At 38.3% G+C, this 16,770-nt stretch overlaps 1 protein-coding gene across 12 annotated transcripts in view; it reads right to left on the reverse strand.

The window, feature by feature from the left end:
* The window catches only part of CSPP1 (centrosome and spindle pole associated protein 1), a 153,370-nt gene extending 137,131 nt beyond the window's left edge, over nt 1–16,239 (reverse strand). For 4 of the 12 annotated variants that reach the window (XM_045455017.1, XM_045455012.1, XM_045455015.1 and 1 more), the window contains exons 1-2: nt 16,082–16,235; nt 5,398–5,519 (exon numbers count right to left, since the gene is read on the reverse strand). In XM_045455017.1, the coding sequence (XP_045310973.1) occupies nt 5,398–5,496 (99 nt within the window). In that variant the 5' untranslated portion in view covers nt 5,497–5,519; nt 16,082–16,235. Of the gene's footprint in view, nt 1–5,397; nt 5,520–15,900; nt 15,996–16,081 lie in introns of those variants that run through there. The other 8 variants (XM_045455016.1, XM_045455010.1, XM_045455018.1 and 5 more) reach the window with 6 other exon arrangements.
* Between the last annotated feature and the right edge of the window lie 531 nt (nt 16,240–16,770).

Here is a 16,770-nt window from a genome sequence, read left to right on the forward strand (position 1 = left end):
GAGGGGGAAGTAAAAATTTAGTGCTTTTATAATGGGTCCAAACTTCAGTGACCATTAACTTCATATAGACTGCTATATATGCAAGATATATATACACCTAATGGTAATCACACATCAAAACCAGTAATAGATACACAGGAAATAAAGAGAAAGGAATCCAAACATATCACAAGAAAACAGCTGTCAAATCACAAAAGAGAGCAAGAAAAGGAACAAAGAACTATAAAAATAACCATAACACAAGTTACAAAATGGCAACAAGTCCATACCTATCAATAATTACTTTGAATGTAAATGTACTAAACATTCGAATTCAAAAGACACAGGTGACCAAATGGATAAAAAAGCACACAACATATGCTGCCTACAAGAGACTCATTTCAGACCTAAAGACCCATGCAGATTGAAAGTGAATGGACTAAACAACATTTATCATGCAAATAGAAGTGAAAAAGAAAGATGGAGTAATGATACTTATATGGGACAAAACAGTCTTTGAAAAACAAAGACTGTAACAAGAGACAAAGAAGGACACTACATAATCATAAAGGGAATAATTCAACAGAAGGTATAACAATTGTAAATATTTCTGTACCCACCATAGGAGGACCCAAATACATAAAGCAGTTATTAACAAAATTATAGTATTATTAGTAGTATTGACAGTAATACTACTAATAGTAGGGGACTTTAACATGAACTTACAACAATAGGTAGATCACCCAGACAGAAAATCAACAAGAAAACAGTGGCTTCATAGGCACATTTAAACAGATGGATCAACAGATATATTCAGAACGTTCCATCCTAAAATAGCAGAATACACATTCATTTCAAGTGCACAGCGAACATTCTCCAGAATAGATCACATATTAGGCAACAAAATAAGACAACAAATTCAAAAAGACTGAGGTCATATCATCCATCTTTTCCAACCACAATGCTTTGAAACTAGAAATCAACCACAAGAAAAAAATCTGGAAAGAACACAAATACATGGAGGTTAAATAACGTGCTACTAAACAATGAATGGGTCACCCAAGAAATCAATGACAAAATCAAAAAGTACACGGAGACAAATGAAAATGAAAACACAATGGACCAAAATCTTTGGGATGCAGCAAAAGCTATTCTAAAAAGAAAGGATTTTAAGCAATACACAGCTACCTCAAGAAGCAAGAACAATCTCAAAAAGAACAACTTAACCTTATATCTAAAGGAGACAGAAAAAGAACAAACAAAACCCAAACCAGTAGAAGAAGGAAATAATAAAGATCAGAGCAGAAATAAACTAAATAGAAACTAAAAAAAACCACACCAACAAACAAAACAAACAACAGAACAGATCAATGAGACCAGGAATGGGTGGCTCTTCGTAAAAATCAACAAAACATGGTAAACCTTTAGCCAGACTCACCAAAAAAAAAAAAGGGGGGGGCTCAAATAAACAAAATCAGAAATGAAATAGATAACACCACACAAATACAGAAGATTATAAGAAAATATGAAAAGTTATATGCCTACAAATTGGACAACCTAGAAGAAATGGATAAATTCCCAGAAACATATAGTGTTCCCAATCTGAATCAGGAAGACAGAGAAAATCTACACAGATCAATGAAATTGAATCAGTAATCAAAAAACTGCCACTAAACAAAAGTCCAGGACCAGACAGCTTCACAGGTGAATTCTACCATTTTAAAGAAGAGTTAATACCTACTCTTCTTAAACTACTCTAAAAAATAGAAGAGGGAGAAAAGCTTCCAAATTCATTCTGTGAGGCCAGTATTACCCTGATGTCAAAGTCAGACAAAGGCCATACCAAAAAAAAAAAAAAAAAAAAAAAAAAAGGAACTACCAGCCCCTATCTCTGATGAACATAGATACAAATAACCTTAACAAAATATTAACATATGAAATCCAACAATACACTAAAAAAAAAATCATTCACCAAGATCACGTGAGCTTTATTCCTGGGATGCAAGGGTGGTTCAACATTCACCAATCAACACAATAATCAACAACAGAAAGGTTAAAACCATTATTATTTCAATACATGCAGAAAAAGCATTTGACAAAGTATAACATCCATTCATGCTAAAAACTCTCACCAAAGTAGGTTTAGAGGGAACATACCTCAACATAATGAAGGCCATATGTGAAAAACCCATAGCTAAAGTCATTAACAGGAAAAATTTGAGAGCTTTTCCCCTAATATCAAGACCAAAACATGGATGTCCATTCTCACCACTTTTATTCAACATAATACTGGAAGTCCTAGCCACAGCAATCAGATAAGTAAAAGAAATCAAAAGCATCCAAATTGGTAAGGAAGTAAAACTATTTGCAGATGACATGATACTCTATATAGAAAACCCTAAAGACTCTACCAAAAAACTACTAAAACTGATAAATGAATTCTGTAAGGTTGCAGGATTAAAAAAAAAAAAAAAACAATATACAGAAGTATGTTGCATTCCTATACACTAATAATGAAGCAAAAATCAAGAAAACAGTCCCCTTTACAAAAACGACACCAAAAATAACAAAATACCCAGGAATAAACTTAACCAAGGAGGTGAAAGACCTGTACTCTAAAAACTATAAAATACTGATGAAAGAAATTAAGGACAACAAAAAAAAAAAAAAAAAAAAGGAAAATATTCCACGCTCACTGATTGGAAGAATATTGTTAAAATGTCCATACAACCCAAAGCAATCTACAGATTTAATGCAATTTCTATCAAAACAGCAACAGTATTTTTCACAGAAATAGAACAAATAATCCTAAAATTTGCATGGAACCACAAAAGACCCAAAGCAGCCAAAGTAATCTTCAAAAAGAAGAAAACTAGAAATACCACAATCCCAGATTTCAACATATACTACAAAGCTGTAGCATCAAAACAGTATGGTAGTGGTACAAAAATAAACACACAGATCAACAGAACAGAATAGAGCCCAGAAATAAACTCACGCATATACAGTCAATTAATCTGCAACAGTAGCGACAAGAATACACAATGGGAAAAAGACAAACTCTTCAACAGATGGTGTTAGGAAAACCGGTTGGTAACCTGTAGAAGAATGAAACTGGATGGTCTTCTTATACCACACACAAAAATAAACTCAAAATGGATTAAGACCTACATGTGAGACCTGAAACCATAAAACCCCTAGAAGAAAACACAGGCAATAAGCTCACTGACACTGGCATTAGCATCATTTTTCTAGATATGTGTCCTTTAGCAAGGGAAACAAAAGTAAAATTTAACTAATGAAACAACACCAAAATAATGAGCTTCTGCACAGTAAAGGAAACCATCAATGAAACAAAAAGACCACCCACCAAATGGGAGAAGGTAACTGCAAATGATACATCCTAGAAGAGGTTAATATCCAAAATATAAAAAGAACTTCTACCACACCACCAAAAAAGAAAAAAAAAATACAATTTAAAAATGGGTAAAGGACTAGATACACATTTTTCCAAAGACATACAGATGGCCAAAAGACACATGAAAAGATGCTCAGTATCACTAATCATCAGGGAAATGCAAATCAAAACCACGGTGAGATAACACCTTGCACCTATCAGAATGGCTACAATCAAAAATAGAAGAAATAAGCATTGGTGAGACTGGAGAAAAGGGAACCCTCATGTTCTGTTGGTGGAAATGCAAACTGGTACAGCCACTGTGGAAAATAGCATGGAGGTTCCTATATTTCCACTACTGGGTATTTACCCAAAGAAAATGAAAACATTAATTCAAAAGGATATATGCACCCCTGTACTTATTGCAGCATTATTTACAATAGCAAGATATGGAAGCAACCCAAGCATCTATCCATAGATGAACAGATAAAGATATATACACACATACAAATATACATACATATATACACACAATGGCATACAAATGGTGTATGTATCAGCCATAAAAAAGAATGAACTGTCACCATTTGCAACAACATAGATGAATCTAGAGGGTATTATACCAAATGAAATAAGTCAAAGAAAGACAAATACTATAGGATTTCACTCATATGTGGAATTTAAGAAACAAAATAAATAAAGAAGAGAAACAAAAAAACAGGTTCTTAAATACAGAGAACTGGTGGTTGCCAGAGGGGAAATGGGTGGGGGTGAAGAACATTAAGAGTACACCTAGAGGGGCGCCTGGGTGGCGCAGTCGGTTAAGCGTCCGACTTCAGCCAGGTCACGATCTCGCGGTCCGCGAGTTCGAGCCCCGCGTCAGGCTCTGGGCTGATGGCTCAGAGCCTGGAGCCTGTTTCCGATTCTGTGTCTCCCTCTCTCTCTGCCCCTCCCCCGTTCATGCTCTGTCTCTCTCTGTCCCAAAAATAAATAAACGTTGAAAAAAAAAAAATTAAAAAAAAAAAGAGTACACCTAGAGTGATGAGCACAGAGTGATGTACAGAACTGTTAAATCACTATATTGTACACCAGAAACTAATATAAAACTGTATTTTAATTATACTAGAATTTTTAAAATGAAGAGAATAAAATACAATAAAACTAAGCCTCTTCCACACATAGCATACAATAAATGTTAGCTATGTAAGTAACATTCCCTGATAATTAAAGTGTCAATGTTATTTATCATCTCAACCAGATGCCCATACCTTTGCCCAAGATAAATGCTAAACCAGATGAGACACGGGGTAACAGGTAACCCAGGACTGTCTTGGGCATACCAATATATATGGTTACTATGATTTCAGTGCACTATATGATAGATTAATCTATATCCTGTACCTTATTAGTACACTGAACTCACAAAAGAAGGTGGCACATCTGTCCAGATGAGTGCTATGGAAGAGTTTAAAATAGTATCTAGCACAGTCTCAGTATTTACTGAGTGAATCAACCATTATTTCACCAAAACTAGGAAAACTTTAAGAAAGCTTTTTCAAGTACTGTTTTCAAGAACCTCAAAAAAATTTCTAATTTGAAAAGCAAAGATATCAAAATAAACTATTATAATAAATTCACTTCTCAATTAAAAAAAGAAATTTAAGATCCTGATTTACTTAAAAGATACTTTTCATGTAGAATATGAAAACTTGTTTTTATAATATCCTGAAAGTTCCCTGTACTAAAAGTAGTCTCCTTATTTTATGAAGCACAGCAATTATCAAGTAAAACCCTAATAAGAGAAAACAAACTGTGAGATACAAAACACCACAACAGAAAAACTGCATTCAAAATCAATGCAATCTTGTCCAGAGTCAGGCTCTCAGACTCAGAATGACAGGACCCAAACTAAAGTATGAAACAGAAGATTCTCACTCATAAAAGAGAATTTTTTACATTTACACAAGACTAATCTTCAGAGACAATTTTAGTGAAACATCTTGTAAGAAAATTAAGTTTACCTTCATTTCCATGTAAGGTGGATCACTTTCCAATTCTGCTTTGTCTTTGGCCAGTTTGGCTTTTCGCTCTTCAATAAATTCATCCAAATTATCAGCCATTTTGAAGATACTAAAAAAACAAACTGAAAAAAAACTTGAATGAACACAGCCATACCACAATATTTTTAGGCTAATTAACAACATGGAGGCTTAACACCCACATTTAATATTCAATTTCACTTACCAAATTCAGTAATTCAAATAAGCTTGACCAAAACACGTCTGCCTGCTTCTCTCCCAAAGCCACCCCAAAAACCAATGACATATATCAGAAAATTCTGAATACACACAACCACCATCATTTCTCTCTCACACACACATACACTGATCCAGGAGTCAAAGCACCTTTTTTTAGCTTTTTTAAAACTATTCACAGGTAATTTCAAGTTAAGAAAAAACTTACAAATAAAAACAGCACGAAGAACACCCATCCTTTTTTTTTTTTTTATTTTTTAATTTACATCCAAATTCATTAGCATATGGTATAATCATGATTTCAGGAATAGATTCCAGTGATCCATCCCCTAAGTATAACACCCAGTGTTCATCACAACAAATGACTTCCTTAATGCCCCTTACCCATTTAACCAATCCCCCCATCACAACCCTCCAGCAACCCTGTTTGTTCTCTGTATTCAAGAGTCTCTTAAGTTGTGTTCCCTTCCTTGTTTTTATATTATTTTTGCTTCCCTTCCCTTATGTTTATGTTTTGTATCAAAGTCCGCATATGAGTGAAGTCATGATACTTGTCTTTCTCCAATTTCACTTAGCATAATACCCACTAGTTCCATCCAGGGTTGCAAAAGGCAAGATTTCATTCTTTTTGATTGCCACATAATACTCCATTGTATATATACACCACTTCCCCTTTATCCATTCATCCATCAACGGACATTTGGGCTCTCTCCATACTTTGCTATTGTCAACAGCTCTGCTATAAACATTGGGACACATGTACCCCTTCAAAACAGCATACCTGTATCCCTTGGATAAATACCTAGTAGCGCAATTGCTAGGTCATAGGGTTGTTCTAGTTTTAATTTTTTGAGGAACCTCCATACATTTTCCAGAGTGGCTCACCAGTTTGCATTCCCACCAACAATGCAAAAGAGATCCTCTTTCTCCACATCCTCTCCAACATCTGTTGTTGCCTGAGTTGTTAATGTTAGCCATTCTGACAGGCCTGAGGTGGTATCTCATTGTGGTTTTGATTTGTATTTCCCTCAGGATGAGTGATGTTGAGCATTTTTTCATGTGTCAGTTGGCCATCTGGATGTCTTCTTTGGAGAAGTGTCTATTTATGTCTTTTGCCCATTTCTTCACTGGATTATTTGTTTTTTGGGTGTTGAGTTTGAGAAGTTCTTCATAGATTTTGGATACTAACCCTTTACCTGACATGTCACTTGCAAATATCTTCTCCCATCCTATCAGTTGCCTTTTTGTTTTGCTGATTGTTTCCTGCACTGTGCAGAAGCTTTTTATTTTGATGAGGTCCCAATAGTTCATTTTTGCTTGTTTCCCTTGCATCCGGAAACATGTCAAGTAAGAAGTTGCTGCAACCAAGGTCAAAGAGGTTTTTGCCTGCTTTCTCCTTGAAGATTTTGATGGCTTCCTGTCTTAAGTTTAGGTCTTTCATTAAGTTTATTTTGTGTATGGTGTAAGAAAGCGGACCAGGTTCACTCTTCTGCATGTTTTCCCAGCACCATTTGAAGAGACTGTCTTTATTCCACTGGATATTCTTTCCTGCTTTGTCAAAGATTAGTTGGCCACACGTCTGGGGGTCTATTTCTGGGTTCTTTATTCTGTTCCATTGATCTAAGTGTTTGTTTTTGTGCCAGTACCCACTGTCTTGATTACAGCTTTGTAATACAGCTTGAAGTCTGGGATTGTGATGCCTCCAGCTTTGATCTTTTTCAGGACTGATTCGGCTATTCGGTATCTTTTCTGGTTCCATATATTTTAGGATTGTTCTAGCTCTGTGAAGAAGGATGGTGTTATTTTGATAGGTACTGCAGTGAATATGTAGATTGCTTGGGTAGTAGCAACATTTTAACAATATTTGTTCTTCCTATCCAGGAGCATAGAATATTTTTCCACTTTTTTGTGTCTTCTTCAATTTCTTTCATAACCTTTCTATAGTTTTCAGTGTATCAACTTTTCACCTCTTCGGTTAGATTTATTCCTATATATTTTATGGGTTTTGGTGCAATTGTAAGTGAGATCATTCCTTGATTTCTCTCTATTGCATCATTATTGGTGTATAGGAATACAACCAATTTCTTTGCGTTGATTTTATATCCTGCAACTTTTTTGAATTCATGGATCACTTCTAGCAGTTTTTTGGTGGAATCTTTTGGGTTTTCCATATATAGTATCATGTCAACTGAGAATAGTGAAAGTTTGACCTCCTCCTGGCTGATTTGGATGCCTCTTATTTCTTTGTATTGTCTGATTGCTGAGACTAAGACTTCCAATACTATGTTGAATAACAGTGGTGAGAGTGGACATCCCTGTCGTGTTCCTGACCTTAGGGGGAAAGCTGTTTTTGCCCATCGAATGATATTAGCAGTGGGTCTTTCATATATGGCTTTTACGATCTTGAGATATGATCCTTCTATCCCTACTTTCCTGAGGCTTTTTATCAAGCAAGGATGCTGTATTTTGTCAAACACTTTCTCTGCATCTACTGAGAGGATCACGTGGTTCTTATCCTTTCTTTTATTGATGTGATGTATCATATTGATTGTTTTGTGAATATAGAACCAGCCCTGTATCCAAGGTATAAATCCCACCTGGTCATGATAAATAACTTTTAACATATTGTTGGATCCAGCTGACTAGTATCTTGTTGACGATTTTTGCATCCATGTTCATCAAGGAAGTTGGTCTGTAGTTCTCCTTTTTAGTGGGGTCTTTGTCTGGTTTTGGAATCAAGGTAATGCTGGCCTTGTAGAATGAGTTTGAAAGTTTTCCTTCCATACCTATTTTTTGGAACAGATTCAAAAGAATAGGTGTTAACTCTTCTTCAAATGTTAAATGTTTAAATCTTTCCCTGGAAAGCCATCCAGCTCTGGACTCGTGTTTTTTGGGAGACTTTTGATTACTAATTCGATTTCTTTACCAGTTATAGGTCTGTTCAAATTGTCTATTTCTTCTTGTTTCAATTTTGGTACTTTATATGTTTCTAGGAATTTGTCCGTTTCTCCAGACTGCCCAATTTATTGGTGTATAAGTGCACATAATATTCTATTATTGTTTGTAGTTCTACAGTGTTGGTTGTGATCTCTCCTTTCATTCATGGTTTTATTTGAGTTCTTTCCTTTTTCTTTTTGATCAAACTGGCTAGGGGTTTGTCAATTTTGTTAATTATTTCAAAGAACGAGCTCCTGGTTTCAATGATCTGTTCTACTAGGGCTTTTTGGTTTTGATAGCATTGATTTCTGCTCTAATCTTTATTATTTCCTGTCTTCTACTGGTTTGGGGTTTTATTTGCTGTTCTTTTTCCAGCTCTTTAAGGTGTAAGGTTAGGTTGTGTATCTGAGACCTTTCTTCCTTCTTTAGGAAGGCCTCAATTGCTATATACTTCCCTCTTATGACTGCCTTTGCTGGATCCCAGAGATTTGGGGCTGTGGTGTTATCATTTTCATTGGCTGCCATGTACCTTTTAATTTCCTCCTTATCTCCTTGATTAGCCCATTCATTCTTTAGTAGGATGTTCTTTAGTCTCCAAGTATTCAGTCTTTCCAATTTTTTTCTTGTGGTTGATTTCGAGTTTCATAGTATTGTGGTCTAAAAATACGCATGGTATGATCTTGATCTTCTTGTACTTAGGGCTGATTTGTGTCCCAGTATGTGATCTATTCTTGAGATGTTCCATGTGCACTCGAGAACAATGTGTATTCTGCTGCTTTAGGATAAAAAGTTCTCAATGTATCTGTTAAGTCCACCTTGTCCAGTGTGTCATTCAAAGCCATTGTTTCCTTGTTGATTTTCTACTTACATGATCTGTCTGTTGCTGTAAGTGGGATATTGAAGTCCCCTACTATTATGGTATTATTATCAATGAGTTTCTGTATGTTTGTGATTGATTTATATATTTAGGTGCTACTGCATTTAGAGCATATTTACAACTGTTAGATGTTCTTGGTGAATAGACCCCTTAATTATGATATAATGCCCTTCTTCATCTCTTGTTAGTCTTTATTTTAAAATCTAGATTGTCTGATATAAGTATGGCTACTCTGGCTTTCTTTTGGCAGCCATCAGCATGATAGATGTTTCTCCATCCCTGTTCTTTCACCCTGCAGGTGTCTTTAAATCTAAAATGGGTCTCTTGTGAGCAGCATATACATGAATCTTGTTCTCTTATCTGCTACCCTATATCTTTTGATTGGAGCACTTAGTCCAGACATTTAGAGTACTGAAAGATGTGAATTTATTGTCATTATGTTGCCTGTAGAGTTGGGAGTTTCTGGTGGTGTTCTCCAGTCCTTTCTAGTCTTTGTTGCGTTTGGTCTATTTTGTTATTTTTCAACTTTTCTCCCTTCAGAGAGCCCCCCTTAAAATTTCTTGCAGGGCTGGTATAGTCGTCACGAACTCCTTTAGTTTTTGTTTGGGAATATTTTTCTATTTTGAATGACAGCCTTGTGGATAAAGAATTCTTGGCTGCATAGTTTTTCCAATTCTACACATTGAATATATCCTGCCACTCCATTCTGGCCTAACACGTTTCTGTGGATAAGTCTGCTGTGAACCTAATTGTCTTCCCTTGTAGGTTAAGGACTTTTTTTCCCTTGCTGTTTTCATGATTCTTTCCTTGCTTGAGTATTTTGTAAATTTGACCATGATGCCTTGTTGATGGTCGGTTTTTGTTGAATCTGATGAGAGTTCTCTGGGCTTCCTGGATTTTGATATCTGTCTTTCCCCATAGTAGTTAAGTTTTCTACAATGACTTGCTCACATAACCCTTCTACCCCTTTTTCTCTCTCTTCATCTTCTGGGACCCCTATGATTCGAATGTTATTCCTTTTTAATGAGTCACTGAGTTCTCTAATTCTTATATTGTGCTCTTTTGCCTTAGTTTCCCTCTTTTTTTTTTCCACTTCATTATTCTCTGTAAGTTTGTTCTCTGTACCACTGATCAGTTGCTCTGTTTCATCCATCATTGCTGTCATGGCATCCATTCGAGATTGTATCTCAGTTATAGCATTTTAAATTTCATCTTGACTAGATTTTACTTCTTTTATCTCCGCAGAAAGGGATTCTATGCTTTTTTCAACCCCAGCTAGTATTCTTATTATGAGATTCTAAATTATGGTTCAGACATCTTGCTTGTATCTGTGTTAAGTCCCTGGCTGTCATTTCTTCCTGCTCTTTCTTTTGGGGTGAGTTCATCATCATTTTGAAGGAAGAAAAGGAATAAAGTAGAAAGTAGTACATAATGTGAACTTCATTCTATTATTTACTTCCAAAAAGAACACTGATTATAAAATATGGTTTTAGCAAAATACATTCCAAACCAACAAAAGTTTATATAGTTAAGCCATTTTTAATTTGCTAATTGTGACAAAAAGTTTTTTTGTAGTAAAAATTTAAAACAGCTCAACAGCAAACAGTAATTTTCATGTTTAAAAAAAGATCACTTCTGGGGTGCCTGGGTGACTCAGTCGGTTATGAATCCAACTTCAGGGGCACCTGGCTGGCTCAGTTGGTTGGGCATCCAACTTCGGCTGAGGTCATGATCTCATGGCTCATGAGTTCAAGCCCCACATCAGACTCTGTGCTGACAGCTTGGAGGCTGGAGCCTGCTTCATGTTCTAGGTCTCCCTCTCTCTCTGCCCCTCCCCCCCCCTCATGCTGTCTCTGTCTCTCAAAAATAAACATTAAAAAATTAAAAAATAAAAAGAATCCGACTTCAGCTCAGGTCATGATCTCATAGTTCATGGGTTTAAGCTCCACATCAGGCTCTCTGCTGACAGCACAGGGCCTGCTTTGGATTCTCTCTCTCCCTCTCTTCCCCTCCCCCACTCATATTCTCTCTCTCTCTCTCACTCTCCCTCCCTCCCTCAAAAAAAAAAAAAAAAACATTAAAAACAAAAAGCACTTCTTAAAATCCCCTAATTTCCCTAAATATTTTATGTCTAATAGAAATAAAAGATGATGGGATAATATTTACTTTGAAGCAGAATTTTATACAAAATTTAAGCAGATGTCTTTATCCAAAAAAACACAAAGGTAACCTGAGTAATCTAAGGTCTCCACATAATACTATTAACAATTACCACTCTTGAGTACATAAATTTCCCTTTAGTATAATTTTACCATCCATTACAAATTCTAGAATTGATTTTATGTAACCATAGTAATATTTTTTAACAATGGTTGTGTGTATAACACATGACATAACTAAAGCACCAGATTTATTACATATGTTTAATCATTTATTTTGTTCCACTATCTGATTAAAATACAGTATCTTTAAATTAAATTGAAAAGCCAAGGCAAGCTTTCTCCTGCAAATGCCCTCCAAATACCACCAGGAACATTTTTGTGGTTTAACTCGTTGGGTTTATTATTACTCATTGCATCAAGGGATGCATCCTAGATATCCACCATGAGGAACTCTGGAGTATCTAAGTATAAAGGTGTTAGAAGAGACTAACAGGATTTGCAACTCTTAGGTGATTTGTGAGCAGAGCTTTGCTCAGGAATGAAGCCTGTCAGAAAGTGAGGGTAATTCTATGATTGGACATCTTAGCAAATCTTATCTAAAGCTGTAACTGGTTAAGAGCCAGCAGTCACTTATCAGCTGGGACAGGGGATGCTTGGTCTTTTGTGGCTTGGACAACATTCATGTTTTATCTGTATTTGGACAGGATTACGGAGTGGTATTTTTTTTTTCTCTTGATCACAGACACAGAACAGCTTTGTCAAATGTTGATGTTCTGTGCAATTGTTTCTCTTCAATGGAAGAACACTAAGCCTAAGCAGTAGTGCCAGGCCAGTTCCTAGCAACACCAAGGCCTTGGTGATAGATAGTACAGCCTAGCTTCCAGCTGTCATGGCTCATCTTTTCTTTTTCACTCCTTCAACATGACAACTTACATAAAACATATTTCAACTACAAAATTACTCAAGAATTATAGTGAATCACATAGACTGAGTTGATGGGCACAGCCTAAGTACAAAATAGATTATTTATCATTTAAAAATTAAATTACACAGGTACCTGGGTGGCTCATTCGATTTAAGCATCTGACTCTTGGTTTCAGCTCATGATCTCACAGTTTGTGGGATCAAGCCCCAAGTCTGTCTCTGCACTGACTTGGGATTCTCTCCCTCCTCTCTCTCTTCCCCTACTGCACTTGAGCACACATGCTCTCTCTCAAAATAAATAAATCAACATTTAAAAAATAATAAAAATAAAGATTAACTTATAAGAAAAATCAGCTGAAAGAAGAAATCTTAAGGGGATTTTTATCTTCCTTCACCCTACAATGTAAAATCACTCACAACTTTTAAGATATTACCAAGTTGTTTCCTCCCACCCCAGTAGCTACATACATTGTATGTAGATGATAAACAGTTTTTAAGAAAACAGTTTAACTGAAAGACCTGGATTTGAAACCCAATTCCCTCACCAATTAACTCTATCTGATCAACTCAATATGTTCCTTAACCTCTCTTCTGCTTTCCTCATCTGTAGGGTAGACATATCTACTCCAGAACTGTTATGAAGAAAAAACAAAATTATGCATATAAAATGTGTGGCCACACCTGGCACTGAAAAAAATCAATAGATCATAGCTGTTTTATTGTTATTATATTTTCATAGTTTTGGACATACATCAGTAATCATCTTTTTATTTTTTTTTTTAATTTTTTTTTCAACGTTTATTTATTTTTGGGACAGAGAGAGACAGAGCATGAACGGGGGAAGGGCAGAGAGAGAGGGAGACACAGAATCGGAAACAGGCTCCAGGCTCTGAGCCATCAGCCCAGAGCCTGACACGGGGCTCGAACTCACGGGCCGCGAGATCGTGACCTGGCTGAAGTCGGACGCTTAACCGACTGCGCCACCCAGGCGCCCCAGTAATCATCTTTTTAAAGAAAGTCTCCAAAGTACACTGGATTTTAAATCACCAGTAACTGATACTTGATTATCATAATCCAAATCAACATTTCTAAACCTTTTTTAAACATTTTTTTAAATGTTTATTTTTGAGAGAGAGAGCAAGCTACTTCTGCTGTCTCTGCACTGACAGAAGAGAGCCTGATGTGGGGCTCGAACTCACAAACTGTGAGATCATGACCTGAACTGAAGCCAGATGCTTAACCAACTGAGCCACCCAGGCACCCCAACATATTTAAACCTTAAACTTAGACCCTCTACACTTATCATATAGATAGAAATATAAGACTAGAACATGCACTCATTGTGCTAAGCCTTGGTGAATCTAAAAAACAGAGGACCCAGAACTGAGTATACCCAATTCTTTCTCCCAATTTCTTCAATCACAAAGAGAGCAGCAAATGTTCACATCCTTTTCCCTCTTGAGTGAAGTGTAAATTTCCTCCCCACTATGGAAGCATAAGTAACAGAAAATAACCTCCCTTCTATAGGACATTATTCTAGATGCTAGAGGAATGGAAAGTGTAAGATACAGACCCTCCCCTCAAATTTGAACAAGATAATGCCCCCTGCCACATGGCTCCATCTGGCCAGACTGATGGGAGATACCCATAAGAGAGTCAGCAGCAATATGAAGAAAACAATTTGAGTATATCTGGAATTCAGAATAGAGTTCAAGATGGGGCAGGGAGGACTTGGCAGGTCTTAAAATGATCATTAAAGCTATAGGATCATTAAAGCCGTTTCAAAACAGCTGCTTTGAAAAAGAGACCCTAGAGAAGAACAGGGCTGAGGACAAAAGAGCAGAGATTGATAACATATGTGCGTCCTTTCACAGGGAGGAGCCTGTGAAAGAGTTTTAGAAGAAAGACGAGGGATGAGGTGAACCAGGACAATGTTTCTCATTTCCCATCCATTCAGAGATTTCCCCACCACATGAAAGGTGCTTAATCTTTTTCTCCTGGCAGATGACATCCACATGAGCAACTTGCTTCCATGGGCACACACAATTTTGACAAATCCCCTTAAAAGTTGCTAACAAGTAACTTGTGGGAGAAAGGAAGGTTGAGAGTTAGGATACAGATAAAGTAAATATATAAGCACACTATTAAGTCCTTTAGCAACTTACATCATTAATGGTGACTAAGGACCGCAGCATAAGTTAGATGGTCTTTGGGTTATACAAAATTTCCAGAATACTTGCTCAAAAACCTGTCTCCCACTCAATATAGAATGGGAATGCAAGTCAGAATGTTAGAAGAATAATCTGCAATCTGCTCACAGTTTGTAATAAATAAATCACATTTATCTGAAAACTGCATTTGAGAAAAATTGTATTAAACCATCCCGTTCCAATTTATTCTATTTAAAACCACCTGCTCCCTTTCACAAGGTCAACCGTACTGAAGGAGACCTAAAATTTCATACCTGGGGAGCACTTCAGCAACTATTTAACCAACACACAGTGTCCTCCTAGTGAGAAGAAACATGCAGAAAAGAAAGCACCATCTTAAGGATTTCTGTGAGATTCATTCTTGCTTGTCAACATGACATGCCATTTTTTCATATAAAACAGAACCTCTCTGAGGATAAAACTGGCTTTTTACAAACCCAAATTGGTTGCTGTTAGGTTCTAGTATTTTCTGAGGCGTTTGGAAACTGCTGGTTTGCTTCCCGGTAAACTTCTTAATCCTATAATCTTGAGAGTCAACCTCTCTCAAGAAGTAAGTCTCAGTGCTAACATTTACTGAAAGCTGGATCAAAAGCCCAGATAACAATCCTAAAACGAAGGCAATTAGAAGAGACCCAAGCTCACGGAGGCAGAGGAAAACAGGAAAATAACAAGACCGACTTCACAGGGCTGTGATTAAATAAATTTTACTTGGAAAACAAAACACTGAGAACCGCGCCAAGAACATAAGCACTCAATAAACGTTAACCATCAACCAGCACCAAGTAAAGGAAAGGTGCTCCGGGAAGCTTAGCCCAGCAGCGGAGAGCCGGCTGCTGGGAAGACACGCGGGAGATGTGGGTGGCGGCCACATTAGAAAGCGTCAACGCGTCGTCAAGCAACCGGGTCTCCACAGCACCCACGGCAGCGGCAGTTGAGAGGCCCCCAGAGTCCAGACCGCATAACCAAGACACCGCGCCCGACCCCCACCCACAGGGAACCCGTGTCCCCAGGAACCAAGCACCGCCCCCAGCCTACTGCTGTGAGACCGAGACCAGGATCTCGTACCTCCGCTACCGTCTCCAGCCCTGAAGCCGCGAGACCCCGACCTCTACCCAGTAACTCAGGCCCCGCCCCTAGCCCAGCGGCCCCGAGACCTCACCCAGCGAAGAACCCCGCACTCCCAAACTCAGCAACTCCAGCTCCGCGGCCAGCGTGGCCGCCGCGAGACCTCCACCGACCCCCCGCTAGAGCCCCTGCCCCCGCCCAGGGACACCACTTCCCCCATCCCCCGACCACACCCTGCCAGGCCCGCTCTCCACCCACGGCTGACTAACGCTTACTCAGGAGAGCGGGCACGCGTCCGGGAAGACGCACAGCACCCTAGAGAAGCTCTTTGCGGGCCAAAGAGGTGGCGGCAGCCGCCGGGCACGGGAACACTGCGACTAGCCGCCTGGCCCCGGCTCCGCCTCTTAAACCGAGCCCGCCCCCCGTCCTTCCCCAACGGCCAAACGCGGCCCCGCCCCACTTCGGCCGCGGGGGTAAGGTCGCGCAGTCGGGGCGCCCCCTATCGTACCGGAGGCCACACAGCCTCCCTACCGCCAGCAGGACTTGCCTGCAAGTATGTTTGGGTTCTCCGCCACCTAGTTCTCCTGGTCTGACTGGGAGCTGTTAAACCGTGGAAAATTCTTCCCAAGCTAAATTGATTCCAGCTCCTCCAAACTTTCCAAGCCCCAGCCTGCATGAAAAGAAAAAAGAGCAGGGGTGGCAGTGAGAGAAAAAAGTGTTGGCACACCTCTCCACATTTCTCTTCTAGGGGTCTGGTGAACGTTTAGTCCTTATTAGTATTTTCAACATATTCAATTCACGCAATACTGAGTGGCCATGTGCCATCATTATAAAAGAAATCTCTAGGGGCGCCTGGGTGGCTTAGTCGGTTTCCTGTCTGACTTAGGCTCAGGTCATGATCTCGCAGTCCGTGAGTTCGAGCCCCGCGTAGGGCTCTGTGCTGACAGCTCAGAGACTGGAGCCT

Source organism: Leopardus geoffroyi, chromosome C3, assembly GCF_018350155.1.
Source record: "Leopardus geoffroyi isolate Oge1 chromosome C3, O.geoffroyi_Oge1_pat1.0, whole genome shotgun sequence".
Classification (NCBI taxonomy): Eukaryota; Metazoa; Chordata; class Mammalia; order Carnivora; family Felidae; genus Leopardus; species Leopardus geoffroyi.